The sequence below is a fragment of the Eschrichtius robustus genome, chromosome 13 (genome assembly GCF_028021215.1).
Source record: "Eschrichtius robustus isolate mEscRob2 chromosome 13, mEscRob2.pri, whole genome shotgun sequence".
Classification (NCBI taxonomy): domain Eukaryota; kingdom Metazoa; phylum Chordata; class Mammalia; order Artiodactyla; family Eschrichtiidae; genus Eschrichtius; species Eschrichtius robustus.
In genome coordinates, this window is record NC_090836.1 from 47,362,672 (window position 1) to 47,375,385 (window position 12,714).

Consider the following 12,714-nt stretch of genomic DNA (forward strand, 5'->3'; position numbering starts at 1 on the left):
TGCACTCCCTGTTTGTCCTACTACATACTTCAAATAATGGTTTATGTGAATAAGGTTAATGCATATTTAGAGACACAAGAGGAAAGTGGTTGAGTTCTCCTGTGGGCTACATTATCCCACAAAATTTCCCAGTGGTGGTGATAACTGAGGGAGGCTCATGATTCAGCAGGAACTAGTTTTCCTCTCCTTGACTCCTCCAGGTCAAGAAAAAGCCATATCCTGATTGGGTGACAGATGTTCTTGGGGCCAGGCTGCAGGTCTTTGAACCTGTAAAGGCCGCCTCAGGTTTCTGTGAGGCCCCAGTGAGTGGGAAGAGGCATTCACCTTCTGTTAGAAGTTATCCATAAATTCACCAGCAGCAGGTAGAGTGTCAGCCAAGCAAGGTGTCCCCAGAACATCTGATACCCCCCTCATGTGACCCTACAGTGCCTTCTCCCGCCCCCCTCCTCCACACTCCACTGACCACCCCTTGGGCTTCCCCAGCTCAGACACTGTCTGCTGGCCTTGGAAGGTACCGCCTCAGGATGAAATCTGTCACAGGGGTGGGAAACTTAGCCAAGGGGAGGTAGAGGAGTTTGACATCCAGGCCAGGGTTGTAGCGGATGTGGGGGTTCCGGGAAACAATAGCATGCTCCATGCTGTTGGTGACTTGGCTGATCCTTGGCTCTGCCAGCTGCATCATGTTCTTTAACTTGTCAGTATCTGTTTGAGGGTAAAAGAGGGGGAAAAATCAAAGGCCCTATTATTCTTCATTAAAGATTGTTTCTTCTGAATTCCATCCAAGCTCCTTTTTCACCAGACCACTGATCTAACATCTCAGGCAGATCTCACAAGCTCCATGTTGCCCCTTAAACAAACACCCTATAAATAATCTTATTTCTCTTCCCGAATTCAATAGTTGTGAATTGAATTCCTACTATTGCATTAGACTAGCAATGAGAAGAACTGTGCCCAGTTCTGCCACTTATTAGTTGTGTGACTTTGAGCTTAAACTATCATCATCTGTAAAATGGGGATAATAATACCTGCCCTAGAGAATAATAAAGATGAATAATAGCAGGGTAGACAGTGGAGGAAAGAGGATAGAAAACAGGTGAATATATGTGCACAGAAAAATTGGAAGGAAATAAGGAAAAATACTGTCTGTCTGGTGAAATTCCTAGTCGCTAGAGGGTTTTTTTTTTCCTCCTGTGGACTTCCTAGAGTTTCCAAATTTTCTACAAAAGCATGCAGGGAAAAGATGTTATTAAAAAATAGTAACACTGCCTTTGCTTTGGTCATAAGGTCATTATGGGGCTCAGATGAGCTAAGGCACAGACCGGTACCTTGTAAGGCTCTAGCACACGTGAGGGGCTGTTCTGTCAGCCTGGTACACACGGGTGTGGAGATGGGTCCAAGTCTGCTGTAGCTTACAACACAGGAGACAAGCCACACGATACGCTTCAGGGGCCCTGATGTGCACCCTCACCCCAGGACTCTGGGAAGGGGGCAGCTCAGAGGGACTCATACTTCACTGAGCGCCCCAAAGACTCAGGCGGAAGTGGTGCCTGAGAGTCAGACTTCGTGATAAGGGATTAGAGCTTGAAAACAGAGAGGGAGCAAAAGATAGCCTGACTTTAGGGATGGTCCAGGAAGGCAGAGAAGTCACCCCTTCTGTGCAGGACACTGGTGGGCAGTTGATGAGGGCAGAACAGTGTCATTCAAGTATGCTTTACCCCCCTCTCCGACTCCGAGGAACTCCCTTTCTGTTTCTTAAAGAGAAAACTACTGCAGTGAAAAGAGGCAAACTACATTTTGGGGGTCCCAAAAAGAGCCACACTGACTTAAAGCCAGACTGTCTATAGAGCAATAATGTCTTAGGAATCCGACACTCTGTGCTCCGTCCTTGGGTCTGACACAGAGTCCACCACCAGCAGGTTCCAGGCGGGGAGGCGAGTGTCAAAGGACTCATTCATGAAGCTCGGGGTTACGGCTCCCTCAGAGGCAGGGAAGGCTGTGTGGGCTGATGAGGATGAGGCAAGCTGATGGGATGAGATGGCTTTGGAACTAGGCTCTGAAAGATGGGAGGACCCACACAGGCAGTGGGGTGGGAGAAGTTGCCTGAGACTCTGAAATAGTCTAAGGCACATCCTTTCCATGTTCTCTCAAATATTTATTGCGCTCCTGCTTTGTGCTGGGCACCCAGCTAGACATGGATTGAGGGAGAGAGGGGTACCCTTTAGCCCCTGTCAGTCTCCTGGACAGTGAGGAAGAACTCGGGCTTTGCATTTGGGCATCCAGGAAACGTTTGTGCTATTGTGAGAATTTAGCAAAATAAAGTCTATAAAATAGCAGGCACTAGGCTTTGGCACTCAGTATGGACCCAACGGTCCTAGTCCCTCCCTAGGAAGAAAGGGGACTAAAAGGGGAATTTTTGGTGGCTTCCCTGGCAGGGTTGAGGTAAAGAAAGAAACTTGGCAGGTGGCTGTGTTGCTGCGAAGTATGCTAACAAGCCAGGCTGTGCTCTGTGAGGACCAGAGCACTGTGTCCTGTTCGCATGCTTATCCCAGTGACTCTGTGTGCTGCTTCCTCGGGAATGTGCCTAGGTTAGGTTGCTATTAACTAGCCATTTCCAATATGGTTCTATTTTGGGGATAGCTGAAAATCACTCCAAGATACCTGGCCTGTTCCCGGATTCACAAGCCAGGGGCCTGTTTGATTGGTCATAACAGCTTGCTGGAGTTCGTGTCCAGTGGTGCTTGTGACCACTCCTAAGTATTTCTTCAGTCTGTCTCCACAGCACTCACCGCCCCCCAAACACTACCCCACATACATACATACTTCCCACAATGACCAAGACCTTTCACTTCATGCCTTTGTCAGTCCTTCACTGGGTTTCTGAGGCGGTCTCCCAGCTGGTCTCACGTCTCCACCCTCATCCTTCCCACGGCACACAAATCTGATCAGGTCATTTCAGAGCCATTTAATAAAAGGCTCTCCAAAGCCCTTCTGGATGAGAGCCACACTTCTTCGTTTTTCTTTTCTTTTTTTTTTTTTTAGAGCAACACTTCTTATTGGAGCCATCAAAGTCTTCTACTATCTGACTCGTAATGTCTCCCAGCTTCATCCCCACCCCCACCCCTTTACACTTTACATTCAGGCCAGACTAGTCATAACAATGATGGCTAAGATTGTTGAGCCCTTATTATATGGCTGAGCTGAGTACTTTACAGTCTTGTTTAATTCTCCTAACAACCCACGAGAGAGGAATTATTATACTTTATCGTGGAGAGACTGAAGTTTAGAGAGCTGTGTAACATGGTTAGAGGGACTACTGTCGTCTATACCTTGCATCCACACCACCTTCGAAAGCACGCGAGTGCTATATGCCAGGTCTCCAAACTGTTGCGCATGCTCTTCCCTCTGTGAAACATTTGCCATCTTTTTCCCTTTTGGTGAGCTCCTATTTATTCTTCAGAACTCAGTAGGACACCAATGGGCACTTCTGTGACGGCTTCTGTGACAGCAGAATTAAGTCCCTGTACTGTTGCTTTGTTTTGTATGCATGTCCATTGTTGCACAATTTGTGTGGCATTATACTTGCTTTCAGACCTCCCCTTCTAGATTCCTAGAGATTTTGTCTCATCTGTGTATCCCAATAAACACTAGTAAAACTGAAGTAAAAATTAGAGTATGATCACTCGGAAAATTTTTTATCTAAAAGTAGTCAAATGCCTGCGTAAAAATTTTCCTCTGAAATCATGGAGAGAACTAGAGACGAATCAGCCTATAGTATTTTATAACCCAACCCTTACTTTTCTTCTGAAGAACATCAGCTTTTCAACAGTGGTTTTCAGAGGAAGTTTGCCTTTCTACACATTCTTTTATGGACCTCACTGAAGACTCTACAGCTTCTGCCTGCATCGAGCTACTTAGAAAACGCCTTTGTGAGGTTTCCAGATACTGGCTGAATCTGTGTCTCACCCCAGCCTCATAGTGACCCCATCAATAATTTGGATCATTCTTTGCTAACTGAGAGTTTTAGGGGAAACTCGCAGGGAATATATATTATCCTCCCCACAACCCCCAAACAGCTATTCCCCTTGTTTATAGCAACAGCTACAGATTTCTCTCCGGGAATCCATGCCTCTTCCATTCTGAGTCCTTTGGTCTAGGTAGAGTGCATGACCCAGCCTGAGCCAATCAGAGCTTCACATTTCCCTGGGTACAGTGATGGGCTCAGGGTTGAGTACATCCTGCAGTTTCCTCTGTTCCTGCCATCATTGGCCCACCAAGTCAGAGTAAATCTTAGACCGTTTGGGGGAGCTACTGGAAAGGACTATCCTGGGAGGAGATGAGGAGATGCTGCAGCCATGTGACCACCCCAAAGGGGAGAGAGCTGTAAGCCTGAAGCCAGTACAGAAGAAGCAGAGCCAAGAAATAGGGTGATTTGAAATGAAAATAGAGCTTTCCTCAGCTAGTGAAGGGTTTACCATGGCTGGATTGTAAAGGACAAGTGTCAGCTGAGTGAGCACAAGACAAAGGGCAGTCACATGGATTAACACAGATGGTGTATTAGCTCTAATTCTATTGAGTTATTTAGCATTTGAAACATCCAGCCCTCTGTTCAAATATTTATTGCAATTCCTGGTTACTTTAAGACCTCTAACAGGCCTGAATAAATCTATAAGTACTGAAAAAAAAAAAAAAGAAATAGGGTGAAAGCAGATCCTAAGAACATCATTTGCGGACTGGATCATGCAGTGCCTGAAGCCCATATCCTTATACTTTTTAGTAATAAGCATCAAGAAATTCCTTTTCTGCTTAAATGATTTGGGTTGGATTTTCTGTCACTTGTAACTGAGAAAGCCCTAACTGATCCTCAGGACTTTTTTTTCTCCTCACAGAATTCTAATATGTCCAGAACTGAAAGATTACTTTCCCCAAGGAATACTTCTCCAAATACTTCTCCCTGACTTTTCCCTAAATCAATGAATGAATAATGCCTCCACCCATCAGGTTTCTTGAACTAAACCTAGCACTTGTCCTGGATGGCTTTCTCTCCCTCCCAGTACCAGGAGGCCTAATACACACCGGGCATCTATCAACCTTCTTTCCATCTCCTCCACTTCTTTGTAGCCCAAACCACCGACATGTCTAGCCTGGAATACTGCAGCAACGACAGCAGTCTTTCCCAATCACAAATCAGATCACATCCTTAATCCTCAGTGTGCTTTGATGCTCTAATTTATCCTGGGTACCCCCTGTTCCACTGCACTGCTCCCTACCCTCTGGTATCTTTAAAGTTCCTCTAAAGAGTTTCCTGCCTCAGGGCCTTCCTGAAAAAACTTTCTTGCCTATCCACTTTCCAACAATGCCTAACTTATTCTTCCCCAAAGTCAACTCAGAGAAGCTCTGCCTACACCATAATCTAAACTGGGGCCCCACTCCCAACCCTATTCTTTTTTTCATGGCCTTGTGTTTCTCCCCATGGTAATTATCCACATTTGTCACTAAATGTGTGTGTTGTTATTAAGATCTATCTCCTCCACTGGGCCTTAAGCTGCAGGCAGCCAGCTGTGTGCCCTGCTGCTTTGTCCACTCTCACTCCTGGCCCTACCCAGTGCCTGGCATGTGGTAGGCTCTCAATAAAATGTGTATTAAGTGAATAAATGGCTGTTATGGTTTTTAAGTTATGGTGTCTTGGCTTTTTACTCTGTGGATGTATGAGGTCCAGGAGAGCATGTCACTAAAATAACCACCCCTCCCCCCCAGACAGTTAGATACCTGCCATTAATTTGATTGAGTGATTATATTTAGCCCATTCAGAGTTTCTGGGTATATGTTTAAAATTCATCACTTTGGATTTTGGATGATTGCTAGTTAAGAATATCTCTTTGCAACACAAGAACTTACAGCTTGCAGGTACCAGTGTAATAGAGAAAACGAGGCCATGCTCTTTTTCTCTATTACACTGGTAAATAGGTAAAAACAACAAACTTTTAAATCAAATTGTTCCTACCAGGAAGCAGATAATATTCTAAGCACTTTTTATATATTAACTCATTTAATTTTTATAACCCATTACAGATGAGAAAACTGAGTAACTGGCCCAAGGCAAGCAGGAGACATGAAATTTACACTCAGGCAGCCTAGTTTCAGAGTCTAAGAGCTTAACCACAACAGGAAAGTGCCTCTCAGGGATGTTCATGGAAGTCAAGTAAAAGAGAGGGAAAAAAATCTGGGTTAGGGAAATATATGACTAGGCCACTGAGGCCCAAATGGAGCAGGACGGGGCTGAGAGCCGGCTGCTTCACACTGGACCAAGGGAACCTCCTGAGCCAGCAAAATGCCAGCCCCACCTTTCTGTCCCACACAAGGGCAGCTCCAAGGGTGGCCCTGAGGGGCTGCTCCCCCTCCAGGCACTTGGAGGGGAGAAATGGAGAGAAGCAGGAAATCTTGTGGATGATCCTCTCCTGAAACCAACTGGCTTGGCTTTGGGATTAGATGCTCTGAGTGAATGTGGGGCCTCCTGGTCCTCAGAGTAGGACTCTCTCTCCTACCACGAGGTACTCCACCAGGTCTTTTGGCCAATCCCTCCTCCGCTGCACCTGCAGGCCACCCCTCCTCTTGTTCCCCAATGGTTGGGGCTCCGTGCATCCCTCAAACTGGAAGAATTCCCCAAACTGTGAGTTTGGGACAGTATAGTAAACAGCTGTGATGTCCCTCCTCTACTCTCCAGAAACACCTGAGATTCACAGGAGACCCTTAGGCCAGGGAGAAAGAGAGCTCCCAGAGCCCCTTCCTTTTAAACATTCGTGTGATTTTCCTCTTTACTGATTTGACAAGCACTTAGTGCATGCGAGATACTTCACAGATATTAATCCTCACAGCAGCCCTGTGAGGTAGGCACTATCATTAACTCCATTTTATAGATGAGAAGACTGAGGCTTAAGGCGACTAGGTAACATTCTCAAAGTCTCCTAGCCCGTAAGTGGCAGAGCCAGGCTTCAAACCCAGGCAGTCTGGCTCAAGTAGCTGTGCTCTTAATAACTTCTCTGTACTCATGGCAGTGCATTTTCACCTGATTCACCTGCATACGGGTGTTTGGGGGGAAGGCAGGTGCCAGGGGTGGGTGGGCAGCAACTCTCCTAACACCCCCATCTCCCCGCAGCTATGGTTTTGTCACTCCCCCAGCAGTTCTCAAATCCCAGCTCTGCCACCAGCTGTGTGGCCTTGGGCTCATAACCCGTCTGAGCCTCCATCCCATCATCTGTAAAATGAAAGTGGGTCAGTGACCCCCAACACCTCTCTATCCCTCTCAGAGATCCCTTCCTCTCCTGGGGAACTCACAGGTATGGAAGTACTCCTCTCCATAGCTCTCGCGGGTCTCCTGAGGCAGCCGCTCCCACAGCTTGCACATACTCTTCTCAATGCCCTCCATGTTCTTCTTGCCCAGAATGGATGTCCGGTAGTTCCCCGGCTCAATGATGCTGACTTTCACCCCGAAGTAGTGGAGCTCACGCCTAGGAAAGAAGAGCTGGACTCAGTCTGGGACTCCACGATGACAAAGGATCATCAGGGAAAGTCACCTCTGACACCTCTAGAGAAGCTGATCTCCAGAGATCAGGAACCTGGAGGTGTGCCCCCCACCCCTGCACCAGGCCCAGCACTGCTTTCATGCAAATAAGCCCTTTCCCAAGTCTGTCTCTGGACAATTCACATTAGGCCAGCCTAGCCGGGAGGAATCTAGACCAAAGCCTTGCTCCGACCAGATCCCTCCCACTCAGCCCCACCCCCAACGCCTAGGTGGCAAAGGAGTGAAGGGGTCTACGCAAGGCTTGCATCCTTCTCGGAGGGTTGCCCACAGCACATCTGCCCCCAGACCTCTCTGTCTGTTTGGGGGACCCTCCCTCCTACTCCCACAGGCCCAAGCAGCGTGTTGCTTATTCTGAGACAGCTCAAGGGAAGGCTGCTCATCACCACCCCACCTCTTCTCATCCCTCTTCTCTGGGTCCCTGAGGAAGGTCCCTATAGGTCTAGCCTTCCTCCTGCTACTGTTTTAACATCTTCCCTCCAGACCTTGCCTGCCCACAGGGTGCCCCCACCCAGCCCTCTCTTCCTGAGGTGAAACCCCCAGAACTCCTACTCTGAATGGTTTGGCACCTGGGCCCAGTCACCTGATGCTGTCAGAGAAGGCCTCAACGCCAAACTTGGAGACGCAGTAGCCGCCACCAATGATAGCCACACGGCCACCAGAGCTGGACATGTTGACAACTCTGCCCCGGGCTTTCTTGACCATGGGCAGCATATGGAGAGTCACTTCGATCAGTCCCACCAGGTTCACGTTGATCACCTTCACAAAGTCTTCCTTGGTCAGCCATTCATTGGGACCACTGGGCAGGCCTACACCAGCGTTGTTCACCAGGGCCCAGAGGCCTGGGGGCGCAGTGGAGGGAGGGAGAACCAGACTAAAATCAGCAGTGTCTCTGGAAAAGCACCAGGGTCCACGACCCCCCAGCTCAGGGCTGCTGAGGATGGTTGAGCATGTTACAAGGCACAAGACAGCCAGTCTGGCAGCGTGGGGTGGGGAGCTATGACAGCCCAAAGGAACATGGGCCTTTTACTAATGGGTTTTCCCTACAGGGGCAGTTTTTCTGATTCACACAGTCTGCCAGCTAGCTGGACACTGTACCAGCTACAATCCAGGCTTTAGCTAATAGCATCTAAGCTATTGGCTTCGGGAAAAGAGATCTCATTTTCATACCAGTGAATTAATGTTTCAATTCCTTCCCCTATCATGCTTCCCCCTCTCTGTTCACCTGAGTGTAAGAAACCAACTCCATTTCACACATTACCAAAATTACTCTGTTCATTCATTCATTCATCCATTCACACATTCATTCATTTCATGCATCTGTCAGTTACAGAGGAAGGTGCTAGAGACATTAAATGAACAAAACACGGTCTTATTCGTCAATGATCTCAGAAACCAGAGAAGAAATAAATAAGAGTTATAAACAAATACAGAAGACATTTAAATAAAATAATTTTGGAAAAATGTGAAAAGGGCTCCCTTTGAGATATTTAAATTGAGTTGGTATAAGTGGAGAGAAATATTGCTAGGTATTGTCATTCAGCTCTGCAGGGGCCAGGCTTGAAGAGCCTCAAGTTCTAGTCCTGGTTCTACCTCCAGCCTTGGACAAGTCACTTCCTTTCCCTGGGCCTCAGGTTCATTGTTGACTGGATTAGGACAGTTGTTTCCAGCCTGTGGTTTGCAGTCCTGAGAGCTTTCAGGCTGAACCCCAGAACCTGATAAGGAAGGGAGGTGCAGGACAACCTCAATTTTCATTTGTCTTACATATTGAGTTTCCAAGTAAAATTCCACTTGGGGGAGGGGCTTGAGGTTCCTTCCCTTTCCCTCCCCTTATCTCACTACCCCAACTTGGCCTCTGTAGCCTCAAGATACTCTTCCACACACACATGGGCAGGTCTGGATGTAAACACCAATCATGGTTCACCCCTTCCCCTAGGCCTGGGGTCCCCACACAAGCTGTGTCCCCATCCTATCTTCCTACCTTCCCCCAAGTACAGACCCCAGGAGACCAACCAGCTGTTCAGGACTCAGAGCCTTCCCAGCTAGGGGAGACTCCTGTCTTACAGTGGAAGAAATGAGCTCCTGAGACCCAAAGACTGTAAAACCCAAGTGGTCTCTGCCTGTGGAGAAGGGACACACACTCGCTGCTACCTCTGATCATCCCTGGTAAATAGCTCTGCCTGCTGGCAAACCAGGACAACCTTAATTTTTTTTTTTTTTTTTTTTTTGCAAAGAGAGCTAGAGAACTTTCAAAACAGTATGAACAGCTTTAGGGCCATGCCAACTTGTCATGGTCCAGAGACTCTGAGGGGCAAAAAGAAAGCATGCAAGTATCCCTTCCTCCCATTTTCCAGTGCTTCTTAGACCAAAGATGTTGCCCAAAGGCCCCCCCCAGAGATGTCCCCATACTAATCCCTGGAACCTGTGAATATGGTGGATTACGTGGGTAAGAGGAATTAAGGTAGCAGATGAAATTTAAATTGCTTAACTGACCTTAAAATGGGGAAATTATCGTAGATTAGCTTGGCGAGCCCAATATAATCACAAAGGTCCTTCTAAGTGGAGAGGGAGCCAGAAGACAGAGAACCAGAGAGATGGCAGCATGAAAAGGACTCAGCCCAACCTTGCTGGCCTTGAAGATGAAGAAGGTCATGAGCCAAGGAATGCAGGTAGACTTTAGAAGCTGGAAAAGGCAATGAAATGCAATCTTCCCCAGAGCTCTGTTAACACTTTGATTTTAGTCCAGTGAGACCCATTTTGGACTTCTGACTTCCAGAACTACGAGATAATAAATTTGTGCTCTTTTAAGCCCCTGAGTTTGTGTGCATTTATTACAGCAGCAATAGGAAACTAATATACCCAGTGAGTCATTAACACAAGTGGTTCAAAGCTGAATGTAGGGCACTGGGCGGAGGCAGCCTGTTGAAGAAAGAAACTGACTCTTGCTGAATTATTCATAACTTAGTTCATTTGACAAATATTTATTGAGCACCTCACTAGATGCCAGACACTGTTCTAAGCACTAAGGATATATAATAAATAAAAGGAAAAAACACCTCCCCCACTAGAAGCTTTATTCTAGCAGGAGAAATAGAAAATGAATAAGAAAGATAAGTAAGATATATTGAATATTGGATAGTGGTAAATGCCAAAGAGGAAAATAAAGCAAGAGTTATTGTCTGCCCCTCCTGGGCCCCAGAGCTCTCCTGCCCTGACTCGTGTGCACAGACCCCAGGTTAGTTCCCTCAGGAGTCAGAACTTCCCCCAGGTTGCTGCTTCTACAACTGAGCCATTCCTACACCCACATCTTGCGTGTGGGAAGATCCCTTGGTGGGCCCCCGTCAGTCCTAGTCCATCCCTAGCCCACAGCCTCCTTTCCCAATAAGAGCAGCCACCCTGACATAGGCACTTACCCTTAGGTCAACCCGGTATCCATCATGATATGAGGAAGAGGAGAGATCTCGCTCCCCACCCTGCAGTCTAGCCTGACACAGTCAAGGAGAACAAACGTCCCCACTCGGGGAGTCCAACCTCATGTTCACTCTCTCCTCCCCCTAGCCTGACCCCGACAAGAAACGTGCTCACATTTTTATAGGAGCTGATAGTTAGGACTAACAAAGTCCCAGTGAGGCAACTCCATCTTTAAACGTTCGGACAGGTGGAACGCATATTCCCTCCCTGACCTGCTAGTGCAATCTCCCCCAAACCCTGCCAACCCTCTGAGTTTCTGGGAAAGAAAACTTCCTTGGGAAATCACCTCTTCATGTGGACAGTCCAAACCCTGCAACAGGTCCAATCCCACTGAGCTACAGACCCGGCCCCTTTCTCTACATCACCTCTCCCATCCCATCTGAACAACAGGGTCCCCGATAACTGTCAGATACCTGTGGGAGAAAGAGAGAAAAAGAAGGATAAACTGAGAAAGCCAAAGAATGCAATTCATCCCACCTTGCTCGCCCACGTGGTCCCTCACCCACTGGGCTGCTGCTTTGATGCTCTCAGTCTTGGTGACATCCAATAGGGTGGTCTGCAGCTGGTAGGAGGTATCCTGCTGAAGCTTCTGGGCCCCCTCCTCAGTGAAGCAAGCAGCCAGCACCCGCATGCCCCGATCCACCAGCTGCATGGCCAGGAGGTTCCCAAATCCCGAGTCACAGCCCGTGATGAAGACGTACTTGTCCGAGAGGTTGCGGACCAGATTACAGTTCTTGAACCAGCGGTACATAAAGGAGAGGTCCGTGATAGCTGCCATAGCAGAGGGGAGAGGTGATGGCCAAGAAGAATCGGGCTCAGGAGATAGCAGGAGAGGCTGGTCCTCTGAGCCCCAGTCTGCTGGAGCCTGTTGAGAAGAGCTCTCCTCCCTTCTGCTGTCGGCGACAGATGCACAGCCCCTGGGTGAGCCACTCTATAACTTATATAGGTGGATGCATCACCACGCCAATTTGCCTAGATGCAAGAAATTCAAGTCCAACCTGAAGCTTTGTCACTTCAGACAGCCCTGGTGGCTCCCTCTCTCTCTCCCCCAGCCCTAATGGGTGAAGATGCCAAGGATGGGAAAAACCACAGTGGTGATGTTAGTGCTGAGAAGTGGCTCACCTGGGTGGTCTGAGCAGAGGAAAGAAGGAAGGAGGACTCAGCCCAGAGGACCCTCCTGGAAATCCCCCACTTCCAGCCCAGGGATCAAAATCATTTGTCATGAATGCAAGCATGTGAAGAAATGTAACTGTTATTTTCGGTGGAAAAATTAAGACAAATTCACTAATGCAAAACAAACAAAATTTGTTTTGTGCTCTCCAAACCCCAAGAGAAATGAATTCCAGGTTATCACCTCTTTGGAATTCTCTGTCCTTAGGTGAGTCTCCATTATGAGAGATGATGAGAAATAAAGGGTCTGCCCCAGGGTGGATGTGCCTCCATTGTCCTGAGGTCAGAGGCAGCAGGTCCCCTCTTAAGGGAAACTGGTTATGTGAGGCCCCAACTCCCAGAAAGCAGAAACCCCTGAGGGGCTCAGGGCCTGGGTCCTGGGGAGGTGATGCTCAGGTCACCAATGAGGAGTCCCCACTGCACTCCAAGCAGGCCCAGCACCCCCCTCACCCAGCAACCGGGCAAATGGAGGGAGTCAAGGACCAAGGACACATAAG

General features: G+C 48.0%; 1 protein-coding gene across 1 annotated transcript; it reads right to left on the bottom strand.

Moving 5' to 3' along the window:
* Positions 1-484: 484 nt before the first annotated feature.
* SDR9C7 (short chain dehydrogenase/reductase family 9C member 7) lies at positions 485-11,825 on the bottom strand. The gene is made up of 4 exons (XM_068561513.1): positions 11,525-11,825; positions 8,160-8,418; positions 7,333-7,505; positions 485-702 (listed from the first exon to the last, which is right to left on the bottom strand). The coding sequence occupies exons 1-4, from the start codon at positions 11,823-11,825 to the stop codon at positions 485-487; spliced, it is 951 nt and encodes a 316-aa protein (XP_068417614.1).
* Positions 11,826-12,714: the final 889 nt, after the last annotated feature.